This window comes from Mandrillus leucophaeus, unplaced genomic scaffold, assembly GCF_000951045.1.
Source record: "Mandrillus leucophaeus isolate KB7577 unplaced genomic scaffold, Mleu.le_1.0 Scaffold1220, whole genome shotgun sequence".
Classification (NCBI taxonomy): Eukaryota; Metazoa; Chordata; class Mammalia; order Primates; family Cercopithecidae; genus Mandrillus; species Mandrillus leucophaeus.
Window position 1 is genome coordinate 217,473 of NW_012100544.1, and position 25,809 is coordinate 243,281.

The following is a 25,809-nucleotide window of genomic DNA, read 5'->3' on the forward strand; positions in this document are numbered from 1 at the left end:
AGTTCTTTCTGTATCCATGATACCAAGTGAATAATACTATAAAGTAATACATGTAATCACTTTAGGTGTTTAAAGTGCTCTCATATTAATGACTTCATCTGATATTTACATCAAACCCGTGAGATAGACAGACAGGCATCATTGTCTGTATTCCTAGGTGAGGGGCTGCAAGGGAGCATTGTGTCCCATGGTAACAAGTTAAGTGGCACTAGCAGAGATTGCATCTGCATTTCCTGACTCCTAATACAGGTTTATATCCACTGTGTCACCGCATGTTGTGCCATTGTTGGTACCCTAGAAATAATAGAAATATGCAGCATTTATCTTTCCATCTACCGGCCTGCTCCCTCCCCTGATGGTATTTTTTTCCTGTTAGAAATTCATTGTTCTTCAAAAGAATTCATTCAAATAGATGTACCAGAGCAGAGAGGTTCAGAACATGAGTTTCAGAGCATGACAGACCTGGGGTTAAATCCATGGTCCATCAAATACTGACCATGTGAATTTGGACAACTTAGTAACCTTCTGTAAGCTTGTCTTCTCTTTCATAAAATGGGGTTAATCATATTTACCTCCTAGGGCTAATTGTTTGGATAAAGAGGATATCTAAAACCTAGTAGAGTGCTGACATGCAGTAAATGACTATACATTAAATTTCCTATTCAGAATATTCTTTTATATGAATATTCCCAATATTAGTAAGATTAAATGAATGATATTTTATTTCCTAGTCCTCTGTTTTGTTTCCCTATTCATTCTGATTGAAAGAGTCTTGTTATTGGTGATGTCAGAAGAAGAAAGGCCCTATTAATATTTTCAGAACATGGAATTTTGAATTAATATTAACTGGAAGAGTCCTTTGACAATTGTAAGCTATTCCAAAGTCATATAAAGAATAACAATGGACCTCTCTGTGCAGCATTTTTATGAAGCCACATTTTTATTATAACCGTATTTTGAATAAGGACATCTATTATTTTAACTACACAAGGCATGCTGCAGTATGATTTGTAATAGTCTTTCTTAGCCTCACCTATGCAGAATTCATTACAAATGAATTTTGAAATGTTCATTTCAATAAGCCATGAAAAAATAAACTTGCACCATGGTGTCATTTGAAAAATATTAGAAACAATGAGCTCTTTGTATATTTATCAGTACTCATATATTTACCCTGGCACAAGAAAATTCCTAAGTTTTCAAAGAGAGAAGCAAGTAGCTGGCCTTTGTAACTGACTAGATTAATGCACTTGTAAGTGCTCAATCCTAGTTTACTGCCAGCTTCCCCATGCTGGGGTCTCTGAAGGGCTAATAAACAGCTTACTGCTTAGTAATTCAGATTCCAAACAAATTGACAAGTAAGGAAAAGAGTGGTCAGGAGACCTAAATGTTCCCATTTTTAGAGATCAAGGTGGCTAGAGATAATAGGTTAGTGTGGTCGACTTACCTCCCCAATCATGGCAGCCCTGGGATGGGATGGGCCTGCCCACATGAAAGCAGAAAGGAGAGAGCCCAAGTAAGACTTCTGTCATAGAGAAACAGAGGAGAACCTCTGCTACCGGCCAGAAGCTTGGTCCCAAAAGGAAGAAAGGAAATAGATGAGTCAAACGGGCCCAGTTTCTTCTTCCTAAATTTTTCAATCAGAAAAATCATTTATTTCCCCTGGGTCCTGAAGTGGTAGGGGATGAAGGGTAAATAGTCACCAGTTTGCAGTTATAACCATGTGGCTCCAGAAACTCACAAACAGTGGTTAAATTTTATCTTACAAATTGGGAAATTGAACAAACAAAATTCATAAGCAAAATTATCTTCAGTCAATGTCAATGGGCTACTGTGCTACAGATGATGGAGTCATTGGCAGCTTAAGGACACAATACAGTGAGAAGAAATGAGGACTGAAAAGTAATGTGTATTGAGTATTCTACTGCCGGTCGTCTGTTTCTTTACTTATGAATCTTATCTCAGTGGATGGCGTTACCCAGATGCCCAAGTCAGAAATCACAGTGTTGCCTTTTCAACACTGCTTCTTTTCCTCACCCTTATGAAATCCATTTCTAGTCTCATCAGTTCTGAAGCCTACTGTCTCTCAGCCTTCAAATGTACTTCCCTGCCTTGGGTTCCATCATTTTTTTTAGTTTTTGAGACAGAGTCTTGCTGTGTTGCCCAGGCTGGAGTGCAGTGGCTCAATCTCTGCTCACTGCAACCTCCATCTCCTGGGCTCAGGCAATTCTTGTGCTGTAGGTTCCCGAGTAGCTAGGACTACAGGTACACACCACCATACCCAGCTAGTTGTTTGTATTTTGGTAGAGATGGGGTTTTGCTATGTTGGCCAGGCTGGTCTCAAACTCCTGACCTCAAGTGATCCACCTGGTTGGGCCTCCCAGAGTGCTAGGATTACAGGCATAAGCCATCATGCCCAGCCCTAACATTTTATAAGTGAGGAAACGGAAGCAATGTGACTATGGGCAAAGTATTAAACTCTCAAATGAGGAAGGACAAGGAGGAACAGAGCCTGGATTTGATCTCATGTCTACCAGACTTTAAATCCAAGCCCAGAACCTCTATTCTGTGTCCTTTATTAATATCTCCCCACAGCACCACTACTACCATTGCATTATCCTTTGAACTGATGTGCTCTAATGATCTATATAACCAATTTTAGAAGCTAGCTTCTTTTTTAAAAAGATAAAAAAGAAAAAGGCTCAAACTGGTACAGATGTTTTCCCAGACCACAGATCTGTTTAAGAGTAGAGTCAAAATCAGACCTCAGATTTCCTCTTCTCGACTGCTAATTCTGGTTCTTAAACCATGGAATAGATAAATGAGTAATTGGGAAAGTTAGCAATTTAAGAGTTAAATTAGTTAAGGGTTTGAAAATACGCTTGGATCATAATGATGCCAACCACCCATTTGTAAAGAATGAGCAGTTTTAACTAGAATTGGGATAGTTTACAGTTGGAAAAGATGCTATAAATCATTAAAATAGGATCCCCTCATTTTACAGGTAATAAAACCAAGGCCCAGAAAGAGAATGTATGATGGGAAGTCCAAACAGCCAAACTCAAACTAAATCCCAGGACTCCTAGTTTCCAATCCAGGTTTCGTTTTACAGCATCTTCCCATTTAGTGCGTATACGGAAATAAGGCAGTAAGTCTAAAGCAAAACAATACCAGCAGCAGTAAGACAACAAAACCCCATTTAGCATGCCTGTTTACATGCAAGTGTTTATTCAAATGTGCTCTAACTCTGACAGTGATTTAAAAATGTCTAAGCTTATGGAAAAGTAAAATCAAGAAGGAAATTGAAGACAAATCAGATGCTTTCTCGTACACTCTTTTAAACTCAGAGAATTACAGTCTTCTATAGGTAGAAAACTTAGGCAATAGTTTTTTAGCATTAAAAAAAATCAGAAATAAGGAAGACAGACCAGGTGCCGAAGGGCAGGGTTTAAATGAGTTTACCCACTAACGTTCACTTTACTAATTTTCCTAAATGAGCTTTTTCCTCTACAGAGTCTAAACAGAGTGTCTGGGTCTGTTTTTCCCATGTGTACATAGCCAAGTTGCCATTTTCTGGCAAACAACCTTTGGACAGGAAAGGCCTCTCCTTGAAGGTCTATAACCTGCACAAACACAGCATCATCCGGTGCAGGAGGCTGAGTCTACAATCCTAACACAGTCAAGTGGACATGCAAACACTCTTTCCATCCATGTAGGACTGTTTGAATGAGTCATGGAAAATTAGAGTGTCAAATGTGTTTCCCATCTGATTTAAAGCCTGTGATAGTTTTGTAGGCCCATTCCTAGGCATAAAAATCAAGGGCCCAACTGCCAGAGAGAATAGAAGGCTGATATACCAGTAAGTCTTCTATGTACCAGGATAGGCTTTAAACCATACCCCCACACATAAAAGCTAAATTTACCTGGGTTGTGATGATAAGGGAACACATTAAAGAAAAGAAAGTAATCACCTAATATTAGTTTTGTTTGTTTGTTTGTTTGTGAATCTTGCAACAGTATCAGACCAAACTTGCGTTGGAAAGGCTTTAGCTGGCTATTATTTTCATCAGACTCCTCAAGGCCATCTCAAACTATAATGACAAGAAGAAAAAGAAAAAATGGTCAAACTATATGTTGAGATTCCTAAGTCCTTTGGTATCATTGCTTCATTTATAAAAAGAAGCTATACAAATATTTATAATCTATAATTGTATACCATGACCAACTGGAGGAGGGATAAAGAAATTCTAGATTGCATTTCCATAAAACCCTGCTAAGTGTCTCATTCAAGTAAACCAAGTCTATGTTTTCATTAATTATCTCTTTTTTTTTTTTTTTTTTTTTGAGACGGAGTCTCGCTCTGCCACCCAGGCTGGAGTGCAGTGGCCTGATCTCAGCTCACTGCAAGCTCCGCCTCCTGGGTTCACGCCATTCTCCTGCCTCAGCCTCCCAAGTAGCTGGGACTACAGGCGCCCGCCACCGCGCCCGGCTAGTTTTTTGTATTTTTTAGTAGAGACGAGGTTTCACTGTGTTAGCCAGGATGGTCTCGATCTCCTGACCTTGTGATCCGCCCATCTCGGCCTCCCAAAGTGCTGGGATTACAGGCTTGAGCCACCGCGCCCGGCCTATTATCTCTTATTTTTATTTAGTTTTTTGGTGATCAACCCCATTCAGCTGATCATATAATTCATACAAATGGAGCTTTAAGATGGCTCCCTTCCTGCCTCTCTCTAATCAGATTGTCCTTCTTCATTCCTTCCTGAATAGAAATTCTAAGCACCCCGACCCTCATATAAACTTGTGTGCCTGTCCTTCCTACAGATCCTCCCACTATCACAGAATCCAAGAGCAATGAAGCCACCACAGGACGACAAGCTTCACTCAAATGTGAGGCCTCGGCAGTGCCTGCACCTGACTTTGAGTGGTACCGGGATGACACTAGGTATGTGCCAAACCTACCATCCCCCGTGACTCCACTGCATGGGCCTGGGGACACCGGAAGCCCCACAACAAAGCCAAAGCCAAGCCAGTTGTAATTGTGTAGAACTATATTCTCACACTCTTCCTTTTTAATATCTCTTACCAAATTCTTTGGGGCCTGTAGCTCTTAAGCTGAAGCCCAAAAGCAGTCAGGTAAAATATAAAAACAGTTCAACGGGTAGCTTTCACCTACATGTCTTTCTTGCCTATAACAGAAACTCAAACCCATTCCCTAGTTTTCTCTGTTGATGGACGTTGATTCTGATAATATGGCATTGCACAATTAAAATAGGAATTGGGCATGGAACCACAAATCCTAGCTACTTCCTTTCTCTCCTTTTCCTGCAGTGTCAGGATGTTGAAAGAATTCCTAAGCTAAAACCTTCACCAGTGTTCCTTTCTATTCTTCTGTTTTTGAACTCTTAGGATAAATAGTGCCAATGGTCTTGAGATTAAGAGCACGGAGGGCCAGTCTTCCCTGACGGTGACCAATGTCACTGAGGAGCACTATGGCAACTACACCTGCGTGGCTGCCAACAAGCTGGGGGTCACCAATGCCAGCCTAGTCCTTTTCAGTAAGTATGCCAAAGCAGGGCCCAACTTGGTGGAATTAAATTGACTTTTCACATGAAAAACGTGAAAACCATTCCCTTATCTATTAAAGGTTCCCTTAAACACAAATAAGGATCTATGCACTGAAACAAAAATGCAAGGTTCTCAGTCCCTGTGCATAGGAGAGATTTACAAATGGAGCAACTTCTCTCTATAGTCTTTCTTACTTCTGATAACGGCCTTGTTGTTTGTTTTCCTTAGTTTTTATTTTTTTGTTTTGTTTTGTTTTTTCCTGGTTAAGCTGAAATAATATTCAGAGAACACAAGTCTCTTTGGCAGTGGTCCTTTAAGAAGCAGAGGTGATGTAAAAGCCTGGAAATGGATAACTGTGTGTGTGTGTGTGTGTGTGTGTGTGTGTGTGTATGTTCTGAAGGTAGTGATAAGAGTGATTGAGGAAGAAATATTCAGTGAGAATAGATAAGGTGCTGAGAGAAGGGAGAGGCTGGAAAAAGAAAGTACATTTTTAACAACACAAGAGGAAGGGTGGAATAAATGATTCAAACGTAAAATCTAAAGGAGGAAAAATGGTTGCAGAAAGTTTTCTGTATGACAGTAGGAGACATTACTTTTCTGATATATTTTTGGAACAGAGATGGAATGGTAGGAAAGAGGAACATTTCTGAAGACCAGAGAAGACCCTGAAAGTAGACCAAGGAAGGCGCAGTCATTCCAAAGTCACTGATGTTAATAGGAGACCCCACCTTGGAGTCCTGCTCTTTAGCAGCAAGTTAGAGTCAAGTCTCTCACTCCCAGCTTTGCTGGGCAGGTGACTATGAGCACAGAAGACACCCTCTGAGAAACAGAAGGAGGCTAAATGGAGTCACAAGAAAATGATAACGTTTGGAATAGAGACACATTTATCAGAATAAGCAAAACAAATCAAAAAGTTAGCTCATGCTGAATCAGAAAGTTCATTTGGACTAAAGGGAAAAGTCCAAAAAAAGTACTGTTATTATTTTGGAATAACAAACCACTAAGTTGTTTTTTTTTCCTGCACAGATTCTATTGGAAAAACTGGAAATATTATGACCAGAAGAAATCTTTCTATCTTGCTATATTCCATTTAGATGAGCCTTCGAGAAAAAAAAATATTTTTAGGAAAAAATCAATTTAAGTGAGAGTTCTCTTGAAATGTAGTGTTAAAGCCATTTTAAAACTGTTTAAGATCCAACTCCATTTACAAAAGCAACAACCACAAATGACTCTAACTTTGGCCTTTAGTTTCTCATTCATAACTCTCATTGACTTCAGTCTGTGACAGTTTGATGAGATACAGTTATACAAATGCTGCCTCCACACGAAGTTTAAAATTCACAACATGTTTACTTGTCTCCAAAGAGCAAACATCAGTATTCTTTGCCGCAACTAGAGACATCAATATCCCTAAGACATTTGAGAATATCCTTCTTAAGAACTGTAGTTACCTGATTCATTCCTAACATTAAGGATTCCATAAATGGTAGCCGGGGGAAACCAGCCTCAACTGGGAATTTAAGATTTACCAAATCTAAGTTGACCTGGCTAAGTAGAACAACATACACTTAAAAACTTAAAAAGAAGGTTGTTTAGAGATTAGTGAAGAGAAGGTAGAACAACTGGATGAGTTACAGAAAGCGAGCAATTATACATTTGCATTAAAGTATATTTTCTTTCTATTTAACCTAGACTAAGAACTATGCTAATGATATATTTCAAATAATAAATAAAATATCGCCTATAGCCTGAGAGAGAGGAAAGGGAAAGAGGCTGGAAGGATGGAATACTTGAGGGAGGGGGGAAAGTGAGCGTAGACTAGGTCAAAGGCAATGAGATCCTGCTAGAGGTCATGGAAGGTAACATCAAGCCCTACAATACCAATGCCCTTAACCCAGTAAAATTGAGAAATGTCAAAAATCTTACAGAGTTTCTGTTTGTAAGCTGAAAATCAGGGAATAATCAGACAAGTGTATCCTATCACACTGCCCTTTATGATTTAGTAGAAGTCACCCTCCATCATACATTTGAGGATTTTGTGGTGCAGTGATTAATGATGTAGTACTTCCTGGTGGTCCCTCATAGGCACTACCATAGTTGTGTCTTTGGCAGCATGCAGAGGCACCACATACATCAGCATTTGGTTTAGAATGGATGTCCCACTTTTACGGGAAAGTTAGGAGGTATAATCCTTACTGAAAAATAGAATATGAAAGATCATTAGGCTTTGAGGTAAAAAGGAACTATTCGAATTGCAGAATATTGTCAAATCTATTGCACTATTTCTTAGATCCAAGGCCTAAGAACAAACATTTTGGGGGAGAAGCTCTCCTTCTTTTGTAGCAGGACTGGCAGTCCCTCCACCCACCCACCCACCCACCACCAGTTAGTTTTGGGAGGTCCATTGTTACAACCTATATAGTTAGAACCTTATATTTCACAGAGTTCTAAAAGAAAAGAAAGAAAAAGAGAGGGAGGGAGATAAAAGAAAGGAAAGATGGAAGGAAGGAAGGAAACAAGGGAGGGAGGGAGGGAGGGAGGGAGGGAAGGGAAAAAAATAACAGTACATGTGTGGGTCAATTGTCTGCTACTTACATTCAAATAAATGGGATTAATGGGGAAAGGAAGACACTGTGCGAGTGTCAGCAGAGGTAATTTTCCACAGAACAGAGTCAGGAGGGGAGAAATGCTGGGGGGCAGGTGTCTGTGGCCGCAACCCTGATGGAAGCACTGTGTGGGCAGCGGGGTGCTCTGCTGACCAAGCCAGTCCAGAGACTAACAGGCAGCTGGTGAGCCTCTGCCAGCCAGCGGCAGCAGCAGGTAGAGACCCAGACCCAGAACCCCTGAAGAGTTAGCGATTACTAATCTTCATTGGTGTGTCAGCGCATTTTCAGCTGTATCCACCACAGTGATGAGCTGACTTTTCACACAGTGTCAACTTGCGGTCACATGCATACATATACTTCCCCACTCTCTGTTCAAATACTGATCTCCAGAGGGGTCAAAGTCAGGGAATGAGAGTATAAGAATACATTGCATTCATAGTAATTTTTCCCCAAGCTGGTGGAAGCATTCCTTTCTCATTCATCTAGTTCTCCACACATTCTAGCATTGTGTCTGTCAAAGATCCACACTACCTCAGTCGGGATAACCAAGTAATGCCCTGTATATCTTTTTCTTCATCCTTGGGCTAAGCATTACCTTATCTAACGTTTTGAATACATTAATCCAATGGCACAATGTATGGGCAAGGATTCGGCTCCCTAGTCTTTGTCAGACAGGGGGATATGTATGACATGGATGAAAACTTGGACTTCAAGTGATGCCAAGACAAGTTCCATCATCTGCATAAGTAACTCAACAGACTGTGTTTCCAGACTGATAACTAAAATTCACCCACAAAGGTGATAGGTGTATCTTGTTTCATGCTCTTGTTGACTTAGATTTAAAATAACCGACATGAAGGAAGAAAGGGTGATGGGTGATAATTTAAATGTTGTCACTTCTTATTAAGTGAGTGCAATGTACTCTGCAGTATGCACTGTGCTAAATGTTTCACATGCATGATCTGATTTTTAAAAATTATATTTTTGTGTCAGAAACGGGTCTTGCTATGTTGCCCAGGCTGGAGTGCAGTGGCTATTCATAGGCACGATTCCACTGCTGATGAGCATAGGAGTTTTGATCTGCTGCATTTCTGACTTGGGCCAGTTCGACCCTCCTTAAGCAACCTGTTGGTCCCCGACTTCTGGGAGGCCACCTTGTGAAATTTAGTTCAGACACCCAATCAGCATAGCACACTACAGCCCAGAAGTCCTGAGCTAAAGCAATCTTTCCACTTCAGCCTCCTGAGCAGCTAGGACTACAGGCACGCATCACAACAACCCTACTATGTACTTGTGTTTCTCCATTACATAGAAAAGTTAAGTGACCAGTGCAACTAAGTAAGGCTGAACTTGAGATTTAAATTCAGGTAGTCTATTTCGAGAGTCCAGGCCCTAAATCAACACATTATCTGCATTGGTGTATGTGGGCATAAATACTAGGAGATATATCTTGTAAGTTAGGAGGTGAGCAGAATCTATTTGTTTTTCTCCTTTTTTCACTCAATGAGGTCTTTCCACTGTCTTTATACTGCTCCATCCCTTCCCACCCAAGGGCACTGCTTGTGTTGCCTCCCACTTCCGTTTTCATTAACCCCCAGTAGCCTGCTACCACCAGGTTAGTTCGATGATTGGCTTCTCTTTGGCATGTTGACATTCTCAGTGAATATTCCAGCCTAGTAGTCGGCGTTTGGTCTAGGAGGAGAATAAGGAGGAGAATTTTCCCACACATTAAAGAACAATCCCACTGATTGATTACCTTGTGCCTTAGAGAAATGCATGGATTATAAAGGTCTTTTGAGGCTTTTGAGTACAAAAGAATAAAAATACAAAAAAAAAAAAAAAATCTACACTGGGCTTTGCTGCATCCATGTGTGGGAGGTGTTTTTAATTTTCTTTTTAAACTTTAAAATATCATTAAGTTGTAAAGCCGTAGTTGACTACATTTCAAGTACTACCAGAGTAATCTAGCCCTAGAGGGTGTCTTTATAATGAGGGCCTCCCCGTTTTCTTTAAAAAGTATTTTGTTATCGGAAAGACTTGCTGTTTAAACATACAGCATTTGATGATGCCAGTCAAGACTTGGCAAAGCCTAGGCCAAGCACAGTGGCTCAAGCCCGTAATCCCAGCTGAGGCTGAGGGGGGTGGATTTCTTGAGTTCAGGAGTTCGAGACCAGCCTGGGCAACATGGCAAAACCCCATCTCTACCAAAAATACAAAAAATTATCCAGGTATGGTGGCGTGCACCCGTGGTCCCACCTACTCAGGAGGCTGCCTGGGAGGCAGAAGGCAGTGAGCCAAGATCAGGCCACTGCACTCTAACCTGGTTAACAGAGTGAAGATTTGGCAAAGCGTTTTAACCAGCTACTTTAAGATACCACACAATAAAACAGCTTAAGCTGCTATTTACCGACATGTAGTTTGAAACACTAGATGCAAACTCCTTAAATGAGTTCTCTGTGGATACATTTCTCCTCCCCTCGCCCACCCACTTAGCAGGTAAGAAACCAAAGCTCAGAGTTAAGAGACCTTGCTAAGAGCCATATCATATAGTACTAGGGCCAACCTTATAGTTCTGTTCCCACTGTCTCCCAATCAGCTGCTAAGCATGTTATCCTCCTCAAGTAGCAGCAGCCAAAGGAGAAGTGCATAGCACCAAGGGTTCTGCCCACCCTTAGTTTTGAAAATCAAAAGTTGGAAAATTTCTTTTTCCTTATAAAGTGGTATTTACTTCACATTACACTCTTACAGGATCCTGCAAACCCTAGCATGAAGTATAAAACAGCAGCAGAAAAATGCGCAAAGAATAAGAATGAAAACTGGGAAAGAGAAGCATCTAAGGAAAGATACGTGAATAGGATGGAATTAAGAGAATGAGAATAACTAATGGGGCGTGATAAGCCTAAGATGATGATAACAAGGTGGAGCTAACACGGTGATAATAAGCTGAGAAGCAGTTGAAAGGCACTGAAAGGAGGGTGGGTGAGATGGTTTAGCAATATAAATGGTCATGTGGAAATAAGGGCAGAGTGCATTTACCCAGCTGTGAACAGCATGATGAGAAAGTATTAAATGGAGTCATTTAAACAGTCTGAATAATAATAGTAATAATAAAAATAAAATTCAGTAGAAAGAGTATAATATGGGACAGTGGTCTCCAACTGCTACATAAATGCTAAAAGCAGTTTAGCTATTTATTTGCAAAGCTGGAAACTTAATACCAAATAACCAGTGGAGGCTTAAACCATTTTTCTACTTGACACTTGTGTAACTAACATACAATTGTTAGTTGTTGCTGTTGACCTGCTTCATCTCAATGGACTTAGGAAACTTTCATATTTAAGTGACAACTTCAGCCAAGTTAGAGAAAAGCTGACTCTGCAAGGAGACTGAGTTTTCTCAGTGTCCAGATGTATCCAGTGCCCAAAGTCCAGGTAAAATCTACTCTTTTTAAGCATATGGCACAAGATGATAGGCTATCAGATTTGAATATGCACATATGCTTTTCTCATTGTGGTTTTGATTTTTGTTGATTTTCATTTTCCATTAGTCTTTATTTAATCAAGCTGCTAGGAGAAACACAGAAAAGTGTGTGATAATTATGTTACACTATCACATAATTTTGGAGTTAGCAAACAATACATCCTATCCCTAATATTCCATTCTGTATTTCTGAAAGAGCCTCAGAAAAGGATTTAAGCTTAGGTCTTTCATGAGATAAATGAAGGCCACCCTAAATTCTGAACTCTGTCAGTACATTCTATTTATGGTCAGTAGCTTATGTATGGGACTATCAGATACTTTTAAGCTAAGACCTCAGTGTTCAAAAGAAAAGTACTTCTTATTATACTCAACAGGATGTATCACCAAGCAAATTTGATTGGTTGATCAAATTTCAGGTAAGATTGTATTATAAAAAGAGGGGGAATTAAGGAATAGACTAAAAATAAAATTATATCATGCTAAGAAATGTATTACCTTGATATTACTCCTATACTGGTATCAGTAATGTGGAAGTAAAAACCTGAGGGAAATGTTGAGCTAATATTGCCCACAGTAAATTCTTCAAATGCTTGGCTAAAACTGATGTGAACTATAGGGCTTAGAGAGAGGAAAGAAATCTGTAGCTGACACACGTTCATGTCATGAGCTAAAGAGACGAGAACCAAGACCAAGATGTATCACCTGAATTAGATCACGATTATAAACCCACCCTCAACTTCAACTCTCTAAGAGATCTAAAATCTTGATGGTGGGTTTTTTCCAGTAGGATTCTGTATGTAGGATTGCCACAATCTGATGTTGTCCTCCTACACTAGCTAAACTTTTTAAATGCTCTGCATTTTTAATTTTGTTAATAAATTTCTTTGATAGTTTAATGTTAATAGGAAGTACAGAGAAATGTTTTATGAGAGATATGATCCTGTAAGCATGGAAATTAGTCTGTTGTATAATTGTTTGAATAACTAAACATGAGAAAAAATATACATATATAATATTTAAAATCTCCATGATGATTACTATTTTTTCCCCTTTAGAACGTGTTTTACCCACAATCCCCCACCCCATTCAAGGTCAGTATGATTTTTATCACTGTAGCTCTCTTCCTGGGTCATTCTCCATCATCTTTAACATGCAAAACACACAAAGCGGGGAAAACACATAAAATTCACATACAGTGTAAATCATTTTTTCCCTTAAACCTTTTTAGAAAAGCCAATTAGTTGCTTCCAACACCAGTTGAATAGGCATGGAACAAGACTATTACCCGACTCATCTTCAAACTCTGACTCATTTTCAAACGGGCAGTAGCTGTGAAGGCAATGCTAAACTCAGCAAACAATTTTTTCCTACAGTCAATATTTATTACAAGTAACTAGGAACTCACCTATTTGGGACACAGCCAGTTAAATTCTCTAGCCACAAAAATACCGATTCTCTGACTGACTACCCTCATGGTTGAAAGTCTATACAATCCAAATCTGAAGTCATTGGTATTACTTGTAAAAATTAATGTATATGCTGCTAAAGGTTAACCAACTCAACCGGATTATAACAAAGATGTTATCTTTTCTTAAAATCATGGCCAATTCATGGGTTTTTTTCTGTCCTTTTAAATATACCTGTCTTAGAAAACTCAAATGAAAAAACAAGATAATCATTCTGAATTCCTTTTCATAAACTTTCTATGCACTTAAATTAAATTTTGCCTCCTACATCGTATTTAGATGCAAGGTGCAGGCACAACTTTCTAGCTTAAGGCTATTTAAAGGGAAATTGGCAAATAAAATTAAAACAATATAAAAAATCTGAAATGAAACCAACCTACCATTGAAATTAAATTCCAGAAAAGTGATTTGCAAATAGCACTCAAAGACCTGAGAAAAAACAGAAACTAGGCCATGCGGGGCCTAGCGTGGAAAAAATAAATCCAATTAAGCAAGATTATCATACACACTATAAAGGCAATGTGCTCAGAATTAAAGGTAGAAGGCTGCTGTTTTATAAGTTTGAAGATGAATCATGTTTCATTAACATTTGTCCAAACTATAAATTCTTGCAAACTTGTGTGTAGATATTCAGTGTCAATAATGCAATGTTTTGCATGTATATGCATTCACATATGCAAATGTATTTTAATTATTTTTGAACTAAGGATTGCAAGGTTTCAAGGATCAACAAGACAGCTTAATAAGGGTTATTATCAGATTTTTAAAAGAGGACAAACTATTTTTAGTGTGAAAGCTTAGAACTGTTGAATTAAAAAAAAACAAAAAAAAACCAAAAAAACTTCCCTAAAACAATGAAATCTGTTTCTAATCCCAGCCACTAAAAATAAGACTGTTAAAATGTGCCTGTTTTTTAGACTCAACATGATACTTACTGTTAACGGAAAATATCCCATTTTGAATTCCTGACATGCCACAATTATTTTAACACATTTATGTTCTAGTGTTGCTGCAGAGATTGACACCACTTTATCATGTTGCCATCTTGCAAATGTCCTGATATGAAAAACACACACATATGCATTTGTACCATTGGATAGCATTTTCAAAGAGGTCATGCCCCATCTGAGATGAGCTTTGTATAGTATCACTGTGACTCTAGTTATCCTTTGTGAGAGCAGTTCTGCAGCCACCAACTCAAATATTTATCTGATCACGCATTATGATATATGTAACTTTAAACAAAGTGAAGCCAGACACCGTTCACAAAGGGCAGCTGTCAGATACTGAAAAACAGTCTGGACTAGGGATGGAGCACAAGGGATTTTGTTGAACTTCATATTTCCCACAAACTGAACTGTTGATTGGAGAATGACCCTAGTTTGATTTTACATTGTAGGTAGACTGTAGTTAGCTTTCTTAGATCCAATAGTGTTTAGAGAATATAGTTTATCTTATACTAATACTTTGGTCCTCTGCTAGTGGAAATTGAAAAGCTGTTCATTAAGACTTGGGATGGCTGGTGTGAGAGTTTGCTATACAAAGATAGTCCCCTCTTAAGTTTTCTGTTCTTTACAAGGACTTTAACTTCCTAGGGATTGAATCACTGTTCTTCTCGTCTTTCCAATCGAGGTTAACCCAAGTGAAATGCAGCTTCCCATTGAAAGAAATACCAACAATAGGATGCTTAAGCCTTTTTATGGTGCCAATTAAGTACCCAAATATCTATGAGAAGCATGCCTCACTGTGGTCGTAGCTATAATGCAAGGTATCTTCATTTAATTGAATATCATATATTGTCACCATCTTTGTGAACTCTTAAATTTCATTCCTAAAATATCAATTGTCTCTTAGAAATTGGTTGATGTAAAATAGCCTAAAATTTTTAAGACAATTAATTTCCTTAAGGTGTTTTGAAAGTGGGTGTTTCAAAAGTTACAAAGATTTTTTTCTGCCTTCCCATTATAAAAAGGAGAACTTTCTTTCCTCATTTCCAACCTCACAAAGATATATGTTTCATTTCAGCTGCTTTATTGTTAATATCTCTCATTGGAGGATCTTCCCTCCTATCCCCACTCTACATGGCTCATCAAGCTGACTGGGGATGCACAGCAGAGTCGCAGCAGGAATGCAGTCCTAAACCCCTTCAAGCTGTGATTAAACAAAAACAAGGCTCAATAAATCAAATGCATTTCCCTTGGGTTTCCTTCATCATATTGCTTGATTTTCTGCAGTGATAATAATAATACTGGAATTCCACCAACGGGTAATTTACATTGGCTGTGGCCAATCAGAAATTTCCGAATGTCCTTCCCCCATCTGCCAAAAACAAAACAAAATATAAAACCAGTTGCTTCCCTGCTCCTTTGTTTAAAACATGTAAATAAAATAGTGTTTTATCCTTGATTTGTTTCTGATAGGTGTTTTCTTCCATTAATTTTAATTTAGCTTTATTCTGAAATGAGTCCTGAATTGCATAAATTTGCATAAATACCTCCGACTATATTGCTGCAGAAAGTCCACTGATTTGCAAAATGAGGAAAGAGTCAGCTCTCAATGTCTGGGGGAACTTTTCTCACTTTGTGAGATTGACATTGTTTCCTGAGGTTTCTGGGTACTGAGCAATGATAACATTTCTCCCCATCAGTTTACTTGTGCCTAGCTCTTCTTCATAATGGAAGTGCACCCAGAGACACTCTCACATTGAGGACCATAGGTTCAGAATGAAGTGTTGAAACCGCCTCAGAAAATTAAAAAGAAGTGAAACAAGGGGCAAGGACAAGGGCAAACAACCTTTTTGTTTATGTAACTCAAGCGAAAAATTCCCTTGAGCGTGGGGCTCTCTGGACTCAATCAGCCTATCCCTTTCTGATCACTGCCACTTTGAAACAAAACAAAACAAATTCTGGAATGTGTCTCACTTGTTTGCCTCCCATCTGATTATTTCTCCCAAGTGAACAGCCTTTCCATTCACTAACCCCGTGTGGCAAGTGGGTTTGGGAAATGTTGAGATTATCTTCCAGGTTCAGGCATGGCACCGGGTTTGTTCACAGCTGCTTGCCATTCCATCCCTGTTTTTCCATTGATAAAATGCATTGCACATGGCTGGGTTTGCATGATTAATACAGCTGTCCAAAGCTTTTTCAGAAAACAAAACAACCCCCCCCCCTCCAAAAATTAAAGTTTCGAAAGAAATTAAAATCCAAACCACAAACAAGCGAGGCTTGCAGAAATCTGAAGTCGGCCTGGCATGTCTTCTCCCTAAGGGAGACTGATGTTCCTACCGGCAGGCCTGGCATCAGAACAGCTATATCCTAGCTACAGTCAGAGGAGTGGGTACACCCGCCCTCACCTGGCATTCCCAGTAATAGGTTCTTGAAATCAAATTCCAAAATGATGAAAGGTAAAATGGGAGAAAAATTTTGAACATATCCCATGCTGTGAAGATCACTGAATAATTTCCAGTTTCATTTATTTTCTGTAGAATACCATCCTTAGTATTAAAAAGAAAAAGCTTCTTTTCAGCTCCTTAATACAACAGTATTTTTCTTTGTTTAATAATGGTAATAATAATAATAACAATAGTTAACATACATAATGGCCTTCTACTGTACCATTAGAGTTTTAAGGGCTTTTGCCTATATTAACTCCCAAAACCCTGAGAAAGAGACGTGCAACTTTCTCCTACACTTTTTAATATCAAAGGACACCTAAATTTCAACCTACCCCTTATTGCACCCAGGCACATAAACAAATCTATAGTATATTAATAATCACCCTTATGTATACATTCATGTTCATTAGATATGCATCTTTCCAATGAATTTTAAATGTTCATGTAATTTGTTTTATGTATTACAATGCTTATAACACTCAGTTACTTTGTCTACACAGTTTTACAAAATCTATTTTCAAATATGCTTAGCACAGTGAGCACACACTTATGCCCAACTTACACAGATTTATATGAAAGCATTCATCTTTTAAAAACATGAGCAGGGCTATCTGGCATCGGCACATCTAATTTCACACACTTATTCAGGTTGATTTACATATACACCTCTATTAATCATGGATAATTACTAGCATTGTTCCTGTAATTCAGTGTTTCCAACTGTGAAATGGGAAAGAAATTATACTTTTCATGCCTACAAGCTCAAAGTGGTATTTTAAATAATATACAAAAGAGAGCTTCAAGTTCCTAGAAAGAAGGCATATTGAATTTAAAATAATCATATTCGGATACACATGTGTCTTATAATTTTTAAAAGCACTGATATTGGCAGGTATAGTCATATCATATTGCATGGACATAAGCTAGATATAAGTTCAATGTGCTCTTATTATATTTTGATGTGTTATGGATTCTAAGGATTTCTGAAATCCCCACACTGCTAAAGTTTTAATGTAGAAGCATCCTAAGGCCAAATAAAAAATATTTTTCACTGTTTTCTTACCAACATCATAATATTACATTTAAGAAGAGCTGCAAAATTGCACAGTCCCTTGTTGTGTGGCACACACATAGACACTCACTCACTTTCAGTAGATGCCCTTTTTTTTTTTTTTTGAGACAGAGTCTCGCTCTGTCGCCCAGGCTGGAGTGCAGTGGCCGGATCTCACCTCACTGCAAGCTCCGCCTCCCGGGTTCCCGCCATTCTCCTGCCTCCACCTCCAGAGTAGCTGGGACTACAGGCGCCCGCCACCTCGCCCGGCTAGTTTTTTGTATTTCTTAATAGAGACGGGGTTTCACCGTCTTAGCCAGGATGGTCTCGATTTCCTGACCTCGTGATCCGCCTGTCTCAGCCTCCCAAAGTGCTGGGATTACAGGCTTGAGCCACCGCGCCCGGCCCAGTGGATGCCCTTTATACATACTACCACATGACTGCCAAACCATCAGCCTAAAGGACCTGCCATTTTTGCTGGTCAAGGGTATAAAGTATGCCCTAGGAAGGATTTCCCTTTTTAGATACTTCTCTCCTTCCCACTGGCTGGCAGAAACAAGGATTTTGTTTCTACAAATAGAATTTAGGCAGCCATGTCAGCACCAATTTACAACAAAGTGATTGGCTCTGATTAATACACATGAAAATTATTGAGTTGACCTTCATACCTCATTCCCTGGCTCCTTTATGGGAACAATAGTCTGATTTCCTTCTGATTTGCTTTAGTGGTTAGAGACTCAAGTGGGATAATTGTACCAATATTTCATGTGGAATCAATAGTTCACTCATCAATCCAATGACTTTGACACCGTGTAATAGGTGAGGTTTTCTCCCCATTTCTATGTCTTATCTCCCCCACCTCTTTACTCTTCCTTCTACTCTGTTTCCTAAACTGTTGTTCTCTCCCCTGCTAAAAGTTTCTACCAAGAATAAATCCAAAATTTATTCACACCATTATTTAAATGTTCAACAAGAGCTTGGAAGTGTTATTTCTCTCAAAATTTACATTTAGCTTCAAGCTAAATGACTAAAAATCCTACAGAGTCAATTTAAAGATAGGAGAATGTTTAGTCCTAGAACTCCTTCCTAATGCCTTTTCCTGCTTTTCGACTCTGGATCTGCCTGTACCAGTCAGCCTTTCCTGGTGATCTCCCTGTCCTTAATGCCTTGCTGTGCTATTTAGATGTCTAGAGCCAGCAGGGATTTGAAAATGAGTATTTAAAAAAAAAAAAAAAAAAATCCAAGCTTCCACTAAATTTTAATTTGACAGAAATATTGCTCTTCTATGAGCTTTATAGAAAAAAAATATTTCAAAGTAACAATTACATTTGGGGATTAGGTTTAAGTAATTGGCAGTCTTGTCTTTTTAATTAAAAGGAATAAAGCTGCCTAAGAGTAGCTCAATGAGATTTGCAGCAGAAAATGTTGGCATGCTGCCCCAAAGGGTGAGAAGACCAGGATCTTGATGGACAGAAAACTGACATAGGCTCCTCTGGTCTTCAGAGTGCACGGCAGCACTGCTTGCTCTCGAGTCTGCCTCACGTGCCAGTTAACATGAGCATAGCAGTCAACTGTGAGAAACATTGCTGTGTGTAGACAGGAAGGAAGTCCTTCCTTTGGGAACTGAGTTCTGGGTACAGAGACTCTATGGAGCGAGAGTCTTTTTTAAAAAGTGATAGTACATAGAGAAAACAAACAAACAAAAAAAAAAACAGCAAAAAAACTCCTCTAAGTATTAAATCATCAAGATAGTCCCAGCCCCTGAAAAATGTCTTATCATAACCCAAAAAGTATAAACCTTAATTTTAATCTGTTCCTTGGCTCCTTTCTCTACATTTTCCACTGTATTTACCAGGCATTACCTATGCATGTTCTCTTTGACGTCTTTCAAACAAAACCAAAGAAAATGTTTTGATAATATTGACATTCACTTCTAAACACTGATTACTAGCCATGCAAGCACCACTAAGCCATTATCCCATCTATCTGGAGAAAGCATCAACTTCTGAAGAGGCAAGATACAAATTAAGCTTAGTAACAATTTCCCTTATACAGTCATTCCAGCCTCATGATATTCTTTCATCATCACAAGTTATTTGTAGCTATTAAACTAAACAAGCACCTTTATGGGGGAAACAAAATCAGTGTAAGAGATCCCACCTTACACCTCCCCTTGTATACCGCTGTGAAGAAACACACCTGCCAAGTAAGAACACAGCATGGCATAATGAGTTTGGAATTCCAATTTAAGGTTTTCCTACGTACTGAGATGTATGATGGGAGTAGGCAGACTACTCACTAGGACTCCACAGAGAATGTCAGCTTATATCCACCACAGATCAGTGGGGGAGAGACCTTACAAGTCATTTATCATGCTTCCTAATTGGACCCTGGGGAGCCAAGCACTGCCATAGTTTACTCTACAGTTTCGCTTATCACTGAGCTGATTGTGAAAGAAAATACTTCCCACATGTCTGTAACACGTATGTATGATTAGCACCCAGACATTACCACTAACATAGTATCTTTACTGTCAATTACAGCTAATAGTTCATTCTACTTTTTATCTGCCCCATACTCGCAATACAGATTCTGACTTAAGCACCCACCTTCTAAACCTCGGAATCTCAGCATGACTTTTTTTAACTGCCTAAAAAGCCTAAAAAGACATTTGGGGGCAATAGTAGCATCCTGTAGGAAAAAAAAAAAAAGCAGTAGAAGGTAGCCATACCTTGGCTGAGTGTCCATTCTGTTTACCATCCTATGCTCTTTAGCTCACACAGCAGCAAGCATTCCCAGCCATGTTTTATGTTGGAAACTTGCTTGGCCATTCTACAATGGTTTTGCAACTATACGTGTGGGTTTTGTATGAGTTGGAAGCTGGGGATGTTTGGTGAGCAGAAATAGCTAGAAACAAAACAAACCAAACAAAATGAAACCAAGCAGTAACTTGCACTTCTCCGTTGAATTGCAAGCTAGAGTAACTTGGGAAATGTGTTTTCTTTTTCTCCCTTGAGTTCCAGAACACAGGTAAGTTTATCGCTGACAGCTGTTAAGTGCAGCAGTGCTAAAAGAAAACAACAACAAAAAGACGGAATTATCCCATTCATTGGAGACACTGGTCTTCTGTTGGGGGATCAATCTTCCCATTCTAACTCATAAATAGTAGGATTTTTTGTTCTGTAGTTAGAGGTACTCTCCACTTGCTCTTGCCTTTGCTTTGTAGAATTTCTTTTAGAGGTCACATTTTCTTTTCATTATGATTTCTAATCATTAGGAGCACAAGAAAGAGGTTTCATTCTTGATAGGCAGTTAAAACTCATTTTTTGGCACAGATCAAGTTAACATAACATGCTCAATATCTTGATGACACCATTCATTTACTCAGAGAAATATCTTAGTATTTGCTGTGAGCTGGGTTTTGGGGATGACAAAGGAGAATGAAGCAGGTACAGCTTCTGCACTAAGAGGATTTACAGATCAAATGGAGAAGAAGCACTTAATGAACTAAGCAACCACAGTAAACTTTAAGTCCATGTAAAGATAACTATGAGGTGTTTGGGGAGAACAAACCAGGGCACATTAGCTAGTCTGGGCTGGTCAGGGAAGACTTCCGGGTCAAAGTGAAGTTTGAAAGACAGAAAGAGGAGAAGCAGGGGAAGAGAAGGACAACCCAGTACCTGCAAAGGTCCAGAATCCAGAAAGAACTTAACTCACAGGGATCCACTATAAAGCCTAATACATTTTTTAAATCTGGAAAAATAATAGTTTTTACCTAATAGTTTATTCTCTCTTGCGTCTGGCCTGTTTACAAAAAGAAATAAACATGATAAACCTAGTGGAGTTAAAGGTGAGGAATTTCTATAATTAACAACAATGTATGTACATTTCAGAATAGCTAGAATACTTCAAATATTTCTAGCAAAAAGAAAATGTAAATATTTAAGGTGATGGATATCCCAATTACCCTGATTTGATCTTTATACCTTATATGAATATATCAAGTTTTTTTAAAAAAAGATAATTTCTAGAAAAATACAAATAAAGATTAGAGATTGGGCATTTTCACCTGTGTTGCACTCAGGACCAGGAAGAGCACTTGTGGGCTTAATTGTATAGACACACATTGATATTATGTACTGTGTGGCAGGTAGCAGTATTTAGGTTAAGCTTTCTGGAGGATACTGACAGCCTGTTATCTAGCAGAATGTCTAGAGAAAACTTGCAGCCTTTCAGTAAGGAGGTTTGATGGTAGGTTTTTATTTTTAGTTGTAGAAATAGGTTGTAAGGAGTCATCAGTATTTTCAGAGAGTTGCACAAGAACCTGGTTATAATGTTATATTTGGAGTCACTGACATAGCAGGAGTTACAGATAACCAAACTTGTTATTGAAGCATTCTGGAACTGCAAGGAATAATGTTGCTGGAAGTAGTCCAAAGCAGAACTACATTTACCAAGTTCTGCACTGCGGTGGTTAGTGCAATAGAGGTAGGTCCAAGGGTGACTCAGAGCATACCAACATTTTTTAATCCCTTATCTCCTTATTTCCAGGAGCTTTAAAAACCCTGGGAAATCTCACAAACTCACTTGTTATCTTTGCATTCAAATTCCGCAGGCCAGTTACCTCGTTTCATGGTATTTGAATGGTTTTGATTTTAACACATACAAAATCAAAATGCATATTACATTGATTAAAGATGGTCTTGCATGCCTTAGGATTTTGAATGTAAAATGCATTCTAAAATAAATCAGAAATTCACAATTTGGGGCTGGAAAATAGAAAGTGAGGAGTAAGACCAGAAAGAGTGTAAATCTCTGGAGACCTATCCGAACCTGTAGTTTTACTCTTTCTTACCAAATCAGATACATGAAAGTACAAAAGGCTTTAGAGTATACATAAAGTTTATGTTTTTAAACACAAATAAGACATATATAATCTATTTTATGTTTCAACAACTAAGTAGAATAAACAACTGAGTAGATTTCGGTCCGGAAGCTAGTTCTTTTTTTTTTTTTTTTTTTTTTTTTTGAGACAATGTCTCGCCCTGTCACCCAGACTGGAGTGCAATGACTCAATGGTGCAATCTCTGCTCACTGCAACCTCTGCCTCCTGGGTTCAAGTGGTTCTCCTGCCTCAGCCTCCCGAGTAGCTGGGATTACAGGCGCCCGCCACCACGCCCAGCTAATTTTTTGTATCTTTAGTACAGACGGGTTTTCACCATGTTGGCCAGGCTGGTCTCGAACTCCTGACCTCGTGATCCGCACGCCTTGGCCTCCCAAAGTGCTGGGATTACAGGTGTGAGCTGCAGCAACTGGCCTGGAATATAGTTCTTTATTAAATGAGTTGGCTGGTCTCTTAATTACAAAGGTCAAAGGGCCAGGTTGCACCCATAGACAAGTGCCAAGGTGCGTTTTAGGCACAAGAGCAGAGAAACCTGTTTCTTCTTTAAGACAGAAGCTGCATGTGTAGTCCTGAGTACCTTACTGACAGCTGATCCAAATAAATTTACTTCTGGGATTTCTAATCTTATACATATTTTCAGGTGGCATAGCCCAGAGAAACCCCTTTATTAAACTTAGCCTCTTTGGCATTCTGGAACATTTAATTCATTGATTATTAAACACTAAACCTCTCAGGCTAAATAAGAAACTTTCAAAATGTAAGAAAGCTGACTTAGTGCAAGAGACTTAAGAAAGTATTTTCTTTACGTTGAGAGTGTTTAGTGAGACTGCTCTTTCTGTAACAATCCGTATCACCACTGAGCAAAGCCCATAATGGTTAAAGTCAAATCATATACCTATACTTACTTTATAGGACAATTACCCAGTATATCAAGCCTCTGGTCAGTAGGACCTCATCAACCTGGATGATAACTTCTTTTTATTGCATTGCCATTTCATACTGTTAAGACCATGTTGCTTTGGAAATTAGGACTCACCCATCTTAGCTTCTCTTTTGCTTTACTATATGGTATCTCCCAACTGAAAAATGGAGAAAAAATTTTATTCTCCTTGTAATGTTGTGAATTCCCAACAATAATCTCACATTGGGTTCACCCAATGCCAATGCCAAATAATCAGAAAGTGATTAATTCTTTTTCTCCACATTTAAAGGTTTTTTAAAAAAAGAATGCATTGATTTGTTTTTATAAATAGTTTTCTATTCTGATGATAAATGTTATGTATTCTCATTATGGAAGAATTTGAAAAATATGAAACTATAATGAAGAAGATAAAGCTCATATGTTATCCCTATCCTTAGAGATAACACCATTAATGCAATATAAACAAATGTTTTGTCTGAATGTTTGAGCTGCCAGTGTACTACAAAATGTTGAAGTTTAAAACCTAAAGTCTTCTATTTTCCATGCTCTCAGAAGCTGGGCATGTTTCTGTTACTTGTTCAAGGTTATAGCAGAGGCAGGCCCAGGAGCCACCCTCCTACCTGGGCCACGGTGCTCTCCACAGTGATGTGCACACCCAAAGTGCTTTCAGGTCTAAGTCAAATCTTGACTCACAAGGGATTTCCTTCATGCACCTCCAGGGAAGGGGAGAAAGAGAGACAGAGAAAGAGAAGAAAAAATCATGTCACATAGTGAGAGATAAGAGTAAGAGATTATAGTAAAGGGTAAGAGGAAGAATATATCTTCAAAAGAAACTTGGAGTTTTATTTGTTAAGGTTTACATTTTTATTACTCATGAAGGTATTTGAAAAAAAACTCAGCCCTCCAAAAAATGTTCTACCTGCCAGGATTTGGAAAATAATACAAGGACCTCTTGTCCCCATGTGGCTCTTCAAATAACTGTGAATTCCCAACAATAATCTCACCGTGGGTTCGGACACTGCAGTTCTAAAAAGAAAATAGAATCTCCCCTCTCTAGAATCTTAACTAGGGTAACACTTGAGGTATTAATTGATTCATTCAGTCTCTCATTCACTTATTTCTTTATGCATTCAGGTATTTGTTCAGCATATCTACTGGATCCTTCTTCTGTGCTAGAGAAATACCAAGCTGAGGATACAGTAGGGAACAAGGCAGATATATTGTCTATGCCAATAAGAGAGCTTGAATCAATGTTTTTAATGGTGCAGGCTAATGTGGCTGGGTGTAATGAATCCGAAAGTCAAAAATCAAGGACAGATTAGCTTAAATAAATGTCTCAAGGCACTCACCTTTCCTAATATTAAATTATTTCCCCACTGCCGCCTTCCACTACCTCATCAGGAGCTAAGATCTAAGCATATGATGGTAAGGCTCTTAAGAGAAAGCCTAGTACATTCTCTATACTAGAATCCCCTAGTGTTGTGTTTTGCATTGCTTCAGTCGATTTACCTTTCTCTATTATGCCTTGTACCTTCACTGCCACACTTAACACTTGTTAAGTGTATTTGCTGAAGCAAGATTAATATGTAGTTAGAAGTTTTCCTGAAAGGCATAAAAATCATAGGTTCCAGGTTATGTTCTAAGCACAGTGCCCTGGAAATCTCTGTAAAAATTATATCCCTGGCAATGCAGTTTGATTCACAAACATGAGATTGCATTTTCACTAGAAAAGCAACAATAATGTTTAGGTGTTAAATGCAAAAAGAATTCTGTCTATAACGACAGAAAAGTCCCCTCTTGAAGAGTAATATTTCATGCCTGGCCTGACACTGGAAAAAAAAAGTGTTTATTTCTCTCATTATTGCCACCTCGTGGACAAAGGTGATTTATTTGGACAGCACATAGGAGCATGTCTTAGTATTACCACAAGATGGCAACACATAACCACATTTTCAAAAATGTGCTCAGACTGTTCTGCTCCTACAGAAGGTGGTGGTTAGGAAATAATAGTCTAAAATAAGCATTCCGTTCCCTTTTCCTAAAGAAAAATGGAATTCCAAGTGTTAAGATCTTTAGGATTCCACAAAGAAGTTGATTTATTACAGGCATAGGGAGGAGTACTTAACATTTAACTGGCAACTTATTTTGCTTTTTAAAGATATTTCAAGCAAATGTATATTTCATATCTGAATTTTTCTGATATTAGCTTCACAGAGAATATTTGGGAATGTTTTTTATATGCTTCTTGCAATCAACTGTCTCTAGTGGATTCATAGGGGAGAATCTGTTTCCTAAGAGATCCATTAGAATCCATTAGAACATGTGGATTCTTACCCACACCTAGGCCAGTGATAGGTTAATGCAGGCACATTGCTAGACTTTTCCTGATCAAAATGTACTCTAATCAATCTGCTTTCCTGTC

At 38.6% G+C, this 25,809-nt stretch overlaps 1 protein-coding gene across 1 annotated transcript in view; it reads left to right on the forward strand.

Moving 5' to 3' along the window:
• Window positions 1-25,809, forward strand: part of LSAMP (limbic system-associated membrane protein) — a 236,872-nt gene that overhangs the window by 201,339 nt on the left and 9,724 nt on the right. The window contains exons 5-7 of the mRNA XM_011971454.1: window positions 4,822-4,942; window positions 5,407-5,555; window positions 12,707-12,742. Coding sequence (XP_011826844.1) covers window positions 4,822-4,942; window positions 5,407-5,555; window positions 12,707-12,742 — 306 coding nt within the window. The remainder of the gene's footprint in view (window positions 1-4,821; window positions 4,943-5,406; window positions 5,556-12,706; window positions 12,743-25,809) is intronic.